The sequence below is a fragment of the Lepidochelys olivacea genome, assembly GCF_965140295.1.
Source record: "Lepidochelys olivacea isolate rLepOli2 genome assembly, chromosome: 2".
In the NCBI taxonomy this organism is placed as follows: Eukaryota; Metazoa; Chordata; order Testudines; family Cheloniidae; genus Lepidochelys; species Lepidochelys olivacea.
The window spans coordinates 190,140,302-190,156,780 of NC_140412.1; the positions used below are offsets into that span (position 1 = coordinate 190,140,302).

General features: G+C 37.5%; 1 protein-coding gene across 2 annotated transcripts in view; it reads left to right on the forward strand.

The window, feature by feature from the left end:
• LARS2 (leucyl-tRNA synthetase 2, mitochondrial) overlaps positions 1–16,479 on the forward strand; it is a 107,858-nt gene that overhangs the window by 13,022 nt on the left and 78,357 nt on the right. For both annotated transcript variants that reach the window (XM_084621300.1, XM_084621299.1), the window contains 2 exons: positions 8,028–8,119; positions 12,033–12,093. In XM_084621300.1, coding sequence (XP_084477426.1) covers positions 8,028–8,119; positions 12,033–12,093 — 153 coding nt within the window. The remainder of the gene's footprint in view (positions 1–8,027; positions 8,120–12,032; positions 12,094–16,479) is intronic.

Consider the following 16,479-nt stretch of genomic DNA (forward strand, 5'->3'; position numbering starts at 1 on the left):
AAAGTTTATTAAATGGGTGTATTTTTTGGCACTCATTGTAGAGTCTGAGCACTTTAAGAAATTTCAGTCTTCATAATGGAATGCAGCACACCATGAAAGAGATATTACAGTTCTGTGACACACTATTCCTTATATAACAAAGACTCCAAAAATGCAAACAAGCTCTTTGTTTCCTTTTAGCAATTAAGCAAAGGTCTTTCAATTGCTTTTCATGCCTTCTCTAGTCAGATTGATAGAGACATAGAGTTGAATATTATCAGAATGTTGTTAATCTTGTATCATGTAGCACTACTTGATCTCACCCAGCAGTCTCGCACATACATGGAATAAGGTGTCTGACAAGGCAGAACATAAAGAGATTGCACAGTTGAAAACCTTCTGAGAGAAGGGGTTTGAGATCTCTCTCAGAGGAATGGAGGGAACTATCTTAAATCTTCCTCTTCCAGTTCTGTAGTCATGTTAACAGGGCCTCTTGGCTAACAATGACAAGTCACTGAGCATCTGACTTCTGTCCATTGTCGTGACAACATGGACCACATCAAGAGACTAGCACAGTTGCTCTGCCATGACCTAATGTTAAGCTTGATTCTTTGGAATCTAAAATCTTTCAAGATATCACTTTCTCTTGGAGTTGGCCCAACTGCACCCTTTTCAGGGATCTTTTCTAGAAAGAAGAGGCTAGAGACTGCGTGGGGTAATAGTCAAGAACACAGTATGAAGTAACCATTTTATTGTTGTAACTTCATGGGCCTCATATAAAATATCAAATGCACATTGCAAAATACAAGTCTCTAAATAGCTGTTGCTTCCTAATAATATGAGTAGTTTTTGGCCACAAGCTTGTTGTGCTTGCCCTTCTCTATATGATCTCACCCGCTGTTTGTTAGGTTAAAACCTCTGCTGAGGGAATGTGGAACAAAAGGAGCAAAGGGGTGTATTTATTTGGTTAAGAGCTTTATTCCGTTCCTGATGATGCTCCCTCAGAACTAACTTATTTCTGTCTCTAAATGTCCTTTCTGCTGACTCTCTCACCATCAGATAAATAAGTGTTAGGCATCCTGAGACTTACAGAGAAGAGCGTGAGCTAGGAGAGGGGTCCGTTATTTGTTTTGTCTTTACCTTGTGGGTAAGGGAACAACTATCATCTGTGCTGAGAAGCCTTGTTAGGATGTCCAAGTGAGCAGAGTTGGTCTGTTGGTTGTATAACCACAAGAAGTAGTGACCTTTGTCTTAAGTCAATGTCAAGTCAAAATATAAGAAAGTGATTGACTTTCTTGCATTTCATTCGTTCATCTGTAATGCTGGGGGAAATAGTGTGTTTTCTGATGGTGCCTGAATCACTGCCTGTACCTAAGGAACTGATTTGCATACACATACGTCTTTTAAACTGTTTTCTTCCTGTCCTTGTTTCTTTGTTTTCCTTGTATTCTTTTCAGTATTATTTGAATTTGGTGTATCTTCTAATATAAAGTAATGTGTGTATTTCATGCATTCTTCCCTGATTTCTACCCTGTATTTCAGTACTATAGAAATCATACTCAGATGAATAGGCATCTTTCTATTGTGCTTTGTCCATGTTAACTTAGTAGACCGTAAGTATAGTATTGAGAGCTGTGTGGGGACTACTGCATTTTGTCTGTAGATTCATATTCCTAAATCTGGTCAGAAGAAACAGACATATTACCCTTTAGACAATTGCATTTCACAAACCTTTCAAATCCATTCTCACTATAGAGGTAGAAGAGACAGTGAACTTGAAATTATTTTCTCTAATATATTGTGTGCGCTACATTAGTCTCTATGGCAACTACATAGATACATCTATTCTGGAGTTAGACTTGTGGATATTTTTAATGTCTATTTAAACTAATGTTCCATTAGGAAATCTCAAATGTAAATATTTCTTCAGTCCTTTAATTTTAGGATCACCTTAGATAGCTGTTAGAGTAAAATATCTTTTGTTGGTGAAATTCTTAAATTGATTTCCTAATTAATAGACATTCCAGATGTTGATTAAAAAAATCTATGTGAGGAGATATCAGTACTGTACCATCTTCAGAAAGGTAAATATTAAATTCCCCCCAAAGTTGATAGACTTATGTAGGAAGACACAGAGTACAGTGATTGCATGTTTGTTATTGTAATGAGAGAGACAAGGTGAGCGAGGTAATATCTATCATTGGACCAACTTCTGTTGGTGAAAAAGACAAGCTTTCAAACTACACAGAGTTCTTCAGTCCGAAAAAGGTAATTGGAATGTCATAGCTAAATACCAGGTGGAGCAGATGGTTAAGTATTAGGAGTAAATACATGTTGAAAGAGACCATTTAAGATGACGTGGGCAATTAGGACAAGCACAGGACAAGGAAGGGTTAGTGGGTTACAGATTGTTGTAATGAGTCATAACACCAGTATATCTGAGTCCATGATTTTTAGAGTCTAGCTGAGTTGTGAATTCAAGTTCCGTGTCTCATCTTTTGAGGGTGTTGTGCAGATTTCCTTTGAGGATGAGGACTGATAGGTCAGATATAGAGTGATTGCTTTATGAATTTCCACTGAATGTATCCGATGAAGTGAGCTGTAGCTCACGAAAGCTTATGCTCAAATAAATTTGTTAGTCTCTAAGGTGCCACAAGTACTCCTTTTCTTTTTGCGAATACAGACTAACACGGCTGCTACTCTGAAACCTGCTTTGTGAAAAGAGTTCGCCCATGGGTAATAGCATGTTTTTGTCTTTTATCATGTTTGTGTGAGTTCATTCGAGAATGTAATGGTTGTCTAGTTTCACGCACATAGTTGTCATTGAGGCATTTGATGAGGCTTATCACATGTTGTGTTAGGTATGTATAGGACCCATGGATCTTGAAAGGTGTGTTGTTGTGAGGGGTATTGATCACTGTAGCAGTAGAGATATATCTGGTGGTTTTGCATCTGTTGTTGTTGCAAGGTCTGCTGCTGCTTTGAGTTGGTCTTCTGTTGGGAGCTTACTTCTGATGATGAGAGTTTGTTTAAAGGCCAAAAAATGGGGTTCAGGAAAGATTTCTTTCAGGATGTGATTCCCATCAAGTACGGCTTGTAATTGTTCAGTGATACCCTGTATGGGTTCCGGTGTGGGGTGGTAGGTGAGGACTAGGTGTGTGTGGTCAGTGGTTTTGTTTTGTTTTCTGTATTAAAGCCTATTCTTCCAGGTGGCTCATTGCATGATGCAATCTACTTTTCTGTTGGAATGTCCTTGTTCAGTGAAGGCAGTTTTAAGTGTGCTGAATTATATATACTGGACTTTCTCCTTGGAGCATATTCTGTGGGATCTGAGTGCTGGGCTTTAGATAACAGGTTTCTTGGTATGTCTAGGATGGTTACTTGATCTGTGGAGATGAATGTGGGGATCTGTAAGTTTCTTGTATATAGTTGTATGTAGGGTTCCATTATTGGAAGCTGATCATGCTGTCCAGGAAGTTGATGCTGGTGTATGGGTACTCTAGAGAAAGTTCGATGAATGGGCGGTGAATGTTGAAGTGGTCAAATCTATGAGGGAGTTTAAATTGTCTGTCCGGAGGATGAAAATGTCATTAATATATCTCAGGTATATCATAGGTTTCCTGGCACATTTTTCCAGAAATTCTTCCCTTAAGGAGGCACATGAACAGGTTAGCATATTTGGGAGCCATCCTACTGCTCATGGCTGTTCTCATGGTTTGGACAAAGTGTTTGTTGTGAAATGTAAAGTTGTTATGGGTGAGGATGAAATGGATGAGTTTAGCGATGTTTGGGGTGGATATCTGAGTGTTCTCCGTTGTCTTGTTGATATATGAGACAGACAGCGATGCAGTCATGGTGAGGTATATTTATTGTAATGGAAATGTAGGGTTATGCTGTGGCTGTTAAGCAGATGTATAAGGAGGGGGTCCATGCTAGCTAGCTCGGCCAAACTGTTTCTGGGGCCACTGAGAAAAACACATGAAAGAACAATGGCTGTGACCCCCTTTTAATAGAATGTTGCACATGCTCCCTCTTCCTGCACTGGTCAGGAACATCACACAGCCGCTCTGAGGAGTCTAGCCAACAGAGGAGCTACATTTTCCTGGTCCTTGCACTTGGGGATCATAAGCAAAGAGTGAAAGAGTCATTGTTCCTGCTCAGCTGCCCTTCCACATCCTTACAGAGCCAGATATAGATTGGCCCTTGAACCCAGAGCAATTATTCAGAAGTGTACTGTAGGCGCATTTCTAGTTGTACAGAAAGATGGAGATTATAATGGGAGGTGGGAGAGAATGGTAGAATAAAATGCTATTTCACCAAATGTAACAGCTCTTTCCATTCCAAATCCCTCAACATTTAAACAACAGTCAGGAAGAACTGATGAGAGGATGCTTACCTTCAGTGTCCCATTTAAAAAAGAAACCCCATTAAAAACCATTTAACAGAATTTTTAGTTAAGCAAAATTTTAATTTAATCTATTTTATATCAGCCATTTTGATTTTTTGAATGGCCCCAGCATGCTTAAAGGGCTGTTGTTATGTGGTGTCGGCCCAAAATGTGTCTCAACATCAAATGATTGTAATCTCAGGGAAGTGGAGAATGTATTTTTGTTTCTGGATATGTTTAAAATAGGGCAGTCAAGCAACTTAAAAAAATTAATCATGCTGATAACAATAGAATACCATTTATTTTAAATGTTTTTGGGTGTTTACTACATTTTCAAATATATTAATTTCAATTACAACACAGAATACAAAGTGTACAATGCTCATTTTATATTTATTTTTGATTACAACTATTTGCACTGTGAAAAACAGAACAAAAAATGTTTCAGTTAACCTCATACAAGTACTGTAGTGCAATCTCTTGATCATGAAAGTTGAACTTACAAATGTAGAATTATGTACAAAAAAGCTGCATTCAAAAATAAAACAATGTAAAACGTTAGAGCCTACAAGTCCACTCAGTCCTACTTCTTGGTGAGCCAATCACTCAGACAAAAAAGGTTGGTTACAATTTTCAGGAGATAACGCCGCCTGCTTCTTGTTTACAGTGTCACTTAAAAGTGAGAACAGGCGTTCGCATGGCACTGTTGTAGATGGCATTGCAAGATATTTACGTGCCAGATGCGCTAAAGATTCATATGTCCCTTCATGCTTCAACCGCCATTTCAGAGTACATGCTTCCATGCTGATGATGGGTTCTGATTGATAATGATCCAAAGCAGTGTGGACTGATGCATGTTCATTTTCATCATCTGAGTCAATGCCACCAGCAGAAGGTTAATTTTCTTTTTTTGGTGGTTTGGGTTCCATAGTTTCCGCATCAGAGTGTTGCTCTTTTCAGATTTCTAAAAGCATGCTCCACACCTCGTCCCTCTCAGATTTTGGACAGCATTTTCAGATTCTTAAACCTTGGGTCGAGTGCTATAGCTATTTTTAGAAATCTCACATCGGTACCTTCTTTGCGTTTTATGAAATCTGCAGTGTGTGTATTCTTAAAATGAGCAACATGTGCTGGGTCATCATCCGAGACTGCAAAAACAATGAAATATTTGCAGAATGCGGGTAAAACAGAGCAGGAGACATACTATTCTCCCCAAAGGAGTACAGTCACAAATTTAATTGATGGATTATTTTTTTAACAAGCATCATCAGCATGGAAGCATGTCTTCTGGAATGGTGGCCAAATCATGAAGGGGCATATGAATGTTTAGCATATCTGGCATGTAAATACCTTGCAACACCAGCTACAAAAGTGCCATGCAAACGCCTGTTCTCACTTTCAGGTGACATTAAAAATAAGAAATAAGCAGCAGTATCTCCCGTAAATGTAAACAAACTTGTTTGTCTTAGCAATTGGCAGAATAAGAATAAGGACTGAGTGGACTTGTAGGCTCTAAAGTTTTACACTGTTTTGTTTTTTGAGTGGAGTTATGTAACCAAAAAAAATCTGCATTTGTAAGTTTACTTTCACGATAAAGAAATTGCACTTCAGTATTTGTATGAGATGAATTGAAAAATACTATTTCTTTTGTTTATCATTTTTACAGTACATATATTATTAATAAAAATAATAATATAAAGTAAGCACTGTGCATTTTGTATTCTGTTTTGTAATTGAAATAAATATTGAAAATGTAGAAAAAAATCCACAAATATTTAATAAATTTCAATTGGTATTCTATTGTTATAAGTGCAATTAATCGTGATTAATTTTTTAATCACAGTTAATTTTTTTTGAGTTAATCGTGTGAGTTAACTGTGATTAATTGACAGCCCTAGTTTAAAAATCTGCTTGGTAACTGGAAAAGCTACAACAAAAAATACACTACCTATTGCTTTGTTAGTGCATTGTTTTTTGTGTAAATCTATACTCTGGAACTCCCTGTGCTAGCTTGAGTCACAGTTAATGAACAAATATTCTTTCCAGAACTGAGCACTTTGCTTCTAATGTCTTTGATGGAGCTGGTGCACCAACAGAGGAATAAAATAGTGCAATATTAGTTTTTAATCAGTGTTTAAAACGCAGAATGTTGGGGAGACAATATCCGTTAAATGTTGATGCTTATATAGAGAGGTGGTACTGCAGGCACTATATAAATATCTAAGGGAGGTGCTTTTTGTTTTTGTTTGTTTTGTATGTTTCAAATGGGAAAGAACCACAGTTGAAGTCAGGAGATCATTTTTTGTTCACGTGTTTGGTGGATTACGTCAAATTAAGCGTAAAAATAACTCAAAATAATAAGAAAAGGAGTGCTTGCACCTCAGAAATTAGTTATTTTTTCCGGGTAAAGGTATTAGCATTTGTCTTCATATTCAGCTTCTGATATTATCATTGCTAGGTTCCTGAGTCACTTCACTAGGCATTTACACTACTGGCTTGTTTGTTTAACTGTTCCTCCTTTTTTTTACAGACTTCTAAAAATAACACAGGGAGATTTTTACATAATGATTATTTTACATAATGATTATTACAGGGAGGTCAAATTTTATGTCTTGTAAACCTTTTAAATACTATTCTTATCATCTGCCGCTGCTAATCTTTTATATGTAATAGGTCATAATTACTGAATTTGGTAACATTTAAAATGGTAAGAAACTCTGTCTCTTTTACAAAGCACCTATCACTGTACTATCTAGACACATTTAACGGCAACATTACTGAGGTGTTAAGTTAAACCATTTTTACACTATTACCATATATTCAGGAAAAGAAAAATGCTGCTTGAATATACTGTGCTGCTGGCTTACTAATCAGTTAGTTATCAGTAGGAAAGCTATGTACAGGTTGCACCACTTTAAATCAATATTTTTGTTTCTGTAGTAAACCTTGGGTTTTGTTTTTTTTTCAGTTGTCATTTAATTGTCATCTTTCTAAAATAATGTGTATAAAAATCTTCAGCCAAAATTCCCAAGATTGTTTTCACAAAATTTACTGAAAACTTTTTAGGGTCTCTGTGTTTTGTTTTGCCTGTATTATTTGGGGCTATTTGAAACTTTTCCCTTCCCCATTTCTCACTTTATCCAATTTTTTTATTTTGGTTTAACAGGCATGTTCCAGTTTGGATCTGACCTAGAGCTATGCAATAGGTTCTCAGATATGGGAATTTGTGTCCAAATGCACTTGTTCTTCATCTTTTCACCCTTTTCTAGCATAAAGATTTGTATTACAACAGCTTCTTCTGACTCGTAATGTCAGTTGCTTTGTGTTTTGGTATAGTTAGAACATTAGACAAATTACAGAGGGTTGATATTATCATTGTTAACCCATTATTGAAATAGTGACCGTGATGCACTATGTGAGTGATCTATAGATTAACTACTCCTACTGCATTCATGCTTCCTATGTCACCAAACAACAGCAGGCAAACATATTTCATATTTCCATTAAAGCTGAACTAGTCCCAGTGGCCCTTTTTGGAGTGACTCAAATCAGGGAAAGCAAATGCTGAAGTGTGAAACAGTTCATTATTTTGAGCCCTGAAGATGTTACTAACTCCATTCCAGAGAGTGACAAAGGATAACATTTTTCATTTTTGTTACAGGTGATAAATCCGATGGGATGGGATGCATTTGGGTTACCTGCAGAAAATGCTGCAATTGAACATGGGCTGCACCCAGCAAACTGGACACACAGGTATTTTTTATTTACTTTATTTATACTGTGATTTTGATAAGTACCTAATGAACTGTAAGTTGGTTAAATTTTAAAAGCGAAAGTATATCACTGTGATTTTATAAATTCAAGATGTGATCTACTCCAGATCGCAAGTTGTAGAAGACATAGTAGTTGCATATTATAAATAGGACCCTACCAAATTCACCATCCATTTTGGTCAATTTCACGGTCATAGGATTTTAAAAATCATAAATTTCATGATTTCACTTATTTAATTCTGAAATTTCACGGTCTTTTAATTGTAGGGGGTCCTGACTCAAAAAAGGAGTTATATGGGGGAGTTGCAAGGTTCCTGTAGGGGGGATTGCAGTACTGCTACCCTTACTTCTTCAGTGCTGCTGGCAGCGGTGCTGCCTTCAGAGGTGGGCAGCTGGAGAGCTGGCCAGGAGCCCAGCTCTAAAGGCAGAGTCACTGCCAGCAGCAGTGCAGAAGCAAGGATGGCATGGTATGGTATTGCCACCCTTGCCTTCTGCACTGCTGTCTACAGAACTTGGTCTTTAGTAAGTAGCTGCCTCTCTCCAGCCACCCAGCTCTGAAGGCAGCGTAGAAGTAAGGGTGACAATACCACAACCCCCCTGCAATCCCTTTTGGGTCAGGACCCCCAATTTGAGAAACGCTAGTCTCCCCCCTGAAATCTGTATAATATGGGGTAAAAGCACACACAAGACCAAATTTCATGGGGAGAGACTATATTTCACGGTCTGTGATGCGTTTTTCATGGCTGTGAATTTGGTAGGGCCCTAATTATAAATGTGACATTTCCCAAACTCTGAAATCAGAGAGAGATAAGAATAAATCCAAACCTGTTTATACTGGAGAAAAGTGTTGGTGTAGAGTACATAACTGAGGGAAGATGAGTTCTCTGGCTGGATTTGCTGACATTTTCACTATCAAATTGGGGTTGGAAGATGATTGGCCCTTTGTTTGGGCCTGACCTTGTGAAGTGACAAGCATCTATATTTCCTACTAAGTTCAGTGGGAGTTATGAATGTTCAGAACCTCTCAAAATTGGGTTCTCCTTCTCCCATTACTTATTGACTGTTAGTTTTAATAATACTGAGCGGAACTTTCTCTGACTAAATCAACATTAATTTTTGTAGATGATATGTCTACAGATCTCCTATCTGCAATTAATTTGTTTACCACCTAGAGGGTATGGTGGACTTGGCCATGTATTCATTTTCTACTTTGACCTATTCCCTTCTCTGAAAACCTCCTCTGCCCTGTACCTTTTCACTTGGACAGATACTGAAATTGTTTAATTCCTTACCCACTAAAATATTAGAGGAGGCAAGGAAGTCAAATTGATTTTGTTAGAAATAACTAATACTATGCATTGGTAATTTATGCTATTTGCCTTATATTTATTGCTTGCATTTTCTTTCTACATTGTCTGGAGGAGAATATAGAAGAAAACAAATTACCATCTAGCAAAACACTAGGAATTGGCTTTTGTTCTTTTTATTCTCCAGAGATGGAACAAACGAAGGCCTTATATGTAATGCATGGCAGACAGTCAATTATGTACTACATAAAGGTAGTTCAGAGGAAATTGTAGACTGCTGAACTCATAGAACCATTGCACATACACTTGGCTTTACTATATCTGTCCAGTGTGTCCCCTCTGGGAAAATGCATATCTATTATTACCGTAGATTACTTATTGTGTTATCTCTGAGGAAGCTGGGCAGTACATTGGTGATCACCATCTTCTTCCCATCCCCTGCGCTAAACCTACTGTAGCCTGAATTCAAAGCAAGGCTGTCTAAGGTACTTACATGGCCCCCATCATGGTAGTATCTGAGTACCCACAATCTTTAATGTACAACACCCCTGTCGAGGTAGGGAAGTTATTATTATCCTCATTTTACAGATGGAGGACAGAGGCACAAAGAGGCTAAGTAATTTGCCCAACATCACTCAGGAAGTTTGTAGTGGATCAGAGAATTGAATCTGGGTCTCTTCTATTTTTGCTGCCCTCTTATTTTTAGATTTGCCTCTTCCCTAATAACCTAGCCTGGGCAGTTTTTTGTTTCTCTTTTCCTTTAAGAGTAAACTGCTAATGAAGCTTTTTGTATTTATGTAGCTGAGTCCATAAATCTCAGAAAAAAATACAGTTAAGCCTCTTGTAATAACATTAATTTGCCCACATTGTGTATACTATCTGTAAGCTATCTATACATTTAAAATAACTGCACATATTTGCATTTATTAGCTCAATGTGAGAGTCCTAGTATTGTTATGGAAGCCTTATCTTTAGCATTTCCTAGTTTATTTCCCCTTTCCCCTTGGGATATCAGGACTAAATAGGCAACTTTAACATTGCACTATCTAGTCTCTTTTTTATTGGTTCAAAAATAGATTTATTGCTTTTTTGACTTCCCTCGCATCATATGCTAATAGTTTCTGTTGACAAAGTAGTCAATCCCATAAATCTCTTTTATACTGAAACATGTGTGCTATTAACTAATATTTAAACACTCTAGGACTGTTATAACAGAACTGTTTTAAAGCAAATTAACAATTCATTGTTGAAACTGCTTACAGTAATACACTGAAACTAAAACCACATTTGTATTTCCTATTGTTTTTATTTGTACTACGTCATAAAACTACTAAATGTAGATAATTAAAAATGAACCTCAGTTAAGTTGTTTACTGTGTGTGTCTCTTTTCCTCTTTTAATAAACACAACAAACTAAGGCCAGGTCTATACTTTTGTATATAGGTCGGTTGTGGTGTAATTTTTTAATGACACTTTTATACTAGCAAATGCCCTGGTGTGACTGTCTCCCAATCCTAGGTGTACCCTAGCCACTGTCCGATCCTTTCTCTTTAACTAAACCAGAGTATTTCCTAACTAAAATAAAAAGTTAAAAATTTCCAAAATGTTAATTCTTACCTTTAATTTCCATAGAAATATAAACATTTATGAACATCCAATTATGTTCCACATTGTTATGCCATGTAGGAGGCGCATATTTGGGAATCCTCCTTCACTTCCCTCTGCCAGGACTGGTGGAGAGCAGTTGTGTTCTGATACTGGTGTGCAGGCCTGTATGCACTGGGGGGAGTGTACTGACCACCATCAAAGGGAGGATATTGTGGTAATTCTCTTCAGTGAAAAGACTTGAGAGCAAATAATGCCAATATTAGTTAAAATTTTAAAGGAATTCCTTTGCAGTTTCTCGCATGCTACCCCTAGTAAATGGGAGGAGCTGCCTGTAAATATCCACAATGCCACTACGTTATCTACCTTCAAATCTCTCCTTAAAATGTGACTGCCATGATGCCTACAAATCACTCAGCAGTGGTAAGGCAGTTGTTAAGAAGATGTCACAACACATTACACTTATCACTGTCGTCTCATTGTTACCTGGTGCTCCCTCTGTCTGTTTCTTGTATTCTCCTGATAGGTCTTGTCTTATATTTTGATTAAGCAATTGGGGGTAGGGACTGTCTTATTGTTAGGTATGTGTACAGTCTGTAGCACTGTGACGCTGGAGGTTCTACTGCAATACATATACTAAATAATAATGGGAAAACATTTTCTCCAAAACTAAAAGTTGTCCTCTTCTCTTCAATTACACTCAAGGTAATGGCAAAAATCAGTGTGTAATATAGGTGGTCATTGAAGGTTGAACCAAAATGCACAGGAAGCCTTTAAAGTGGCCACATAAGAAGGATTTGCCTATTAGACAACTACTTCAGTTGGACTGCATATATAGGATAATGATATTTAGCAGTTCTGTAGTGCCTATCTGGGTCAAAGAGCTTTACAGGCATCTGACAACAAATGTATTACATAATCAAAAATAGTTAGGAATATTTTTAATACTCTTAATTGTTTCATATTTTTCTTCTTTTGCAGTAATATTAAACACATGAGGGAGCAGCTTGATGCACTAGGTCTGTCTTTTAGCTGGGAACGGGTAAGCTTTTTTTCTCCTTAAGTGTATGCTTGTTTTGTTTATGTATGAAAACTATTCAAAATGGAATCGGTGTAATTTTAGGTAAAACAGAAACTGGGTAATACGTGAATCTGGATGGTCACTGCTTCAGACTGTTACACACCATAATTATACTTGAAACAAATTTGGAAAACTTAGTTGCCAAGCTTTTTCCCTTTTGAGATACTCACTGACACCACTCTTTTCTGCATAATGTGGGGGATGAAGGAAACACTCCTTTTCATCATAGAATCATAGAATATCAGGGTTGGAAGGGACCCCAGAAGGTCATCTAGTCCAACCCCCTGCTCAAAGCAGGACCAATTCCCAGTTAAATCATCCCAGCCAGGGCTTTGTCAAGCCTGACCTTAAAAACCTCTAAGGAAGGAGATTCTACCACCTCCCTAGGTAACGCATTCCAGTGTTTCACCACCCTCTTAGTGAAAAAGTTTTTCCTAATATCCAATCTAAACCTCCCCCACTGCAACTTGAGACCATTACTCCTCGTTCTGTCATCTGCTACCATTGAGAACAGTCTAGAGCCATCCTCTTTGGAACCCCCTTTCAGGTAGTTGAAAGCAGCTATCAAATCCCCCCTCATTCTTCTCTTCTGCAGGCTAAACAATCCCAGCTCCCTCAGCCTCTCCTCATAACTCATGTGTTCCAGTCCCCTAATCATTTTTGTTGCCCTTTGCTGGACTCTCTCCAATTTATCCACATCCTTCCTGAAGTGTGGGGCCCAAAACTGGACACAGTACTCCAGATGAGGCCTCACCAATGTCGAATAGAAGGGAACGATCACGTCCCTCGATCTGCTCGCTATGCCCCTACTTATACATCCCAAAATGCCATTGGCCTTCTTGGCAACAAGGGCACACTGCTGACTCATATCCAGCTTCTCGTCCACTGTCACCCCTATGTCCTTTTCCGCAGAACTGCTGCCTAGCCATTCGGTCCCTAGTCTGTAGCTGTGCATTGGGTTCTTCCGTCCTAAGTGCAGGACGCTGCACTTATCCTTATTGAACCTCATCAGATTCCTTTTGGCCCAATCTTCCAATTGGTCTAGGTCCTTCTGTATCCTATCCCTCCCCTCCAGCGTATCTACCACTCCTCCCAGTTTAGTATCATCCGCAAATTTGCTGAGAGTGCAATCCACACCATCCTCCAGATCATTTATGAAGATATTGAATAAAACCGGCCCCAGGACCGACCCTTGGGGCACTCCACTTGATACCGGCTGCCAACTAGACATGGAGCCATTGATCACTAAATCACTTCTAATCACTTCTAATCACATTAATCACTTTTCTTTTAGCATTCATCTCAGTTTTGCATTAGAATAATTTTTCCCTTTGCTTTTTTGCCCATCTACAGTAGAACTTCACAATGCCATAGTTAAGGCATTGTATCAATAGTTCTTTTATAAACCCTATGTTTGTGTGCCCTAAAATATTACCTGTAAGCAGAAATTTGCCATATTTGCACTCCCTCTGTTTTTTTCCCCCTTTTCTGTGGTTGTGGTTATCAGAAAGTAAACAAAAAGTTACTTTTTGAAAAGACACTGCTATCTACATTTTTTAAATGATGTCTTTGGTTTATAACGTAAAGAGTGCTAAGTGAAGTTCCTCCTATGATATGGCACTGTGGAAGAGAAGGATAAAATAGCTAATACATAAATTGGCTCTAAGTCCATGTATGTAAAAAATTGTTAAAGGACTTGTACTACATATTTCAGTAAATGTGTTAAAATTAATCTAAATAATAAACCTAAGTGCTCTTAGGAACCTTTTCTGTTTGTTGGATAAATGGCTTTCCATTTAAATATTTTTCAGATACTAGTTTGTGGTATGAAATTCCTTATAGGAATTAATGTGTGTTTAATTTTTAAAAGTATGTAAAGATATGATAGATCAGAGATGGAAAGGAAAAGTTAGAAAGACATTTTTGCTTATTAACCCTGCCTCTTCTCTCTTGTCTTAGGTGTGTGCATTGGAAATGTACACTATATGATGTATGTATGGCCTTGCACAATATATAAAATGTATGTCCCAATGCACACTTCATAAAGTGTGCATTGAATCAGGCGGGGCTCCTGTGCATTATAAGATATATATTTTCAGATGTGCTTTCTTAATATGCACATATTTATCATGTGCAGGGAGTGAAGAAACTGTTCAAAAATAGTCTCTTTAAATGCTGGATTATTCTGTTGTTTAAGAGACTGTAAAGCACTAGTCTGTATTATCATAGTTGTCTATATCATCATGGGAGAGCGAGTAGGAGGGAAGTGTATTGGAAGCTGGAAGATCTATTTAAAACAGAAGTGCTTGAGAAGCAGCTGTTACCAAGGCTTTTAAGGTAAAGAAAATCAATCAAAAGACTGTGCAATTATGGAGATAAGAATGAAAATTTATTTATTTCTGAAGCACCGTACATAGCAGGGTTATTGCATTTACCAATAGATTGAAGTTATTCACTACCTTTGTATTCTCAGTGGTAAACTTTTGATTATTACTTCAGTATGATTCTGCATAGAAAGGCAGAGGTGTTAACCTTGGGTTTTTACGGCAGGACTATAGCTCTGAAAAGAAAGAGGATTTGTTTTCTGCATGCCAGTATAAGACCTGCCTTCTGTTTTCATTAGCCTTAGAGATAAGGATGCTTGGTTATATGGCTAAAGTCTCAGAATCGTGCCACCGCATGTGGCAATGAGATCACTGTTGCTGTTTTAGTGAGATTACAGTTCCCCTGCATAGCCAAGAAGTTGCTTTGGGAAGAACAGTCTAGGAGAGGAAAGTTCACCCAACACATGATTCATATCTAAATGTTTCCATGCATTTGTAAGCTTTCTCATGTCCGAGAGAGATTTTCTATATATGTAATGAGGAAACTTTTCAAATCATTAAACCTTTGTGGGCCTACTGTAGTGTATCCTAAAGAGTTATTGCAGATGTTCTTACCTCTCCTGAAAGACTGTTCATCTACTATTTAGATCTTTTACATAACTTTAAGACATTGGCTAATAGATAAAACTGGCTATTTCTGGGATGTTGGAAACTGAAATGGGAAGGGTATACGATTGTTGTGAGATAGGGTTGTCAGACTGAGTGAAGTGAGTCCCATCGAATTTTCCTGGTGTGGTCAGTTCGTGAGCTTTGCGCTCACCTTCCTAGGACAGCTTATTTAAATATGTGCCCCCTTGGAAATTGCTGATGCTTCAGAGGTCTCTAAATATTTGTGGCAGGGTCAGTGACACTGGCATAGAGTCTATTTTAAACTTTGCATTGATGGGGTGATTTAAAATGTTTTAGGGACATTTTCTGAAACAGGCTAAAAAGAGTTAATTGAAATTCATAGAGAAGTTGTTACATAGAAGAAAGCAAGCTGGTGAGTTCAGTATTTTGTTTTTACTTAATTTCAGATGGCTCGTCCTTTGCAAATATTTAACTAGGATGTTAATGGCCTGAACAGCTGCTTAGAAATGAAGATACTTACTTATTTAATGGAAAAATCAGCTGACATTGCCAGAGACTCATCTCCTGAAAATGATGGGGAAAGTGTCTTTATCATGGGTTGATCAAGCTATCCATGGCTCTTTGACAAAACAGGAGTTTCCATTTTTTTAGTGGAAATTTATTGATTTTGCTTAAATTTCAATAGAGCATGACACATAACAAATATACACTAGAAGAGCATGGTAAAAAAGAAGTTAATAAAAATGGAATTTTAATACTTAATATGCATGGCTGTGCTTAAGAAGCTGACTAAATATAAAATTATCTTTGGCTTTGCTACAGACTCCTGTCAAAGACTAGTGGAACCCAGATGTGGTTTTATTATTGAACTGAGCTATGAAGTAGATACGGAGCTTTCCTATGTGACTAGCCGCCAGAGGTCAACCTCTTGTATTCTTGTTTTTATTAGTTTCTGTCACAACCTGAAAGATACCTTTTAATGTTTTGGTTTGCATGTTGTAGTCAGCAAAATTGTACAGATAGAATACAGAAGGATCTCATGGTAAGCATTATAACATCAAAATTTAGCAACATTATTTCAGAGAGCCAATAACTCAGATCTCTTAGTATATTACCTGTATTTTAAACAAAATAATTAATGGAATTAGTGGAATACTAGTAATGGTCTAAACTTTTCAAAAGTTTCTAGTGATTTTTAAATGCCTCAATTATTAGGTGTCCAATTTCAGACATGTAGAGCCCTGATTTTCAAAGATGTTGAGCACCTGCCCTCTGAAAATTGAGCTCCTTTAAGATGGTGCAAGCAGGGCACCCAAAATCACTAGTCATTTTGGAAATATAGGTCATTATATAAAGTTGATGGTACTTTAAAGCTCAAAATTTTAGAAGATAT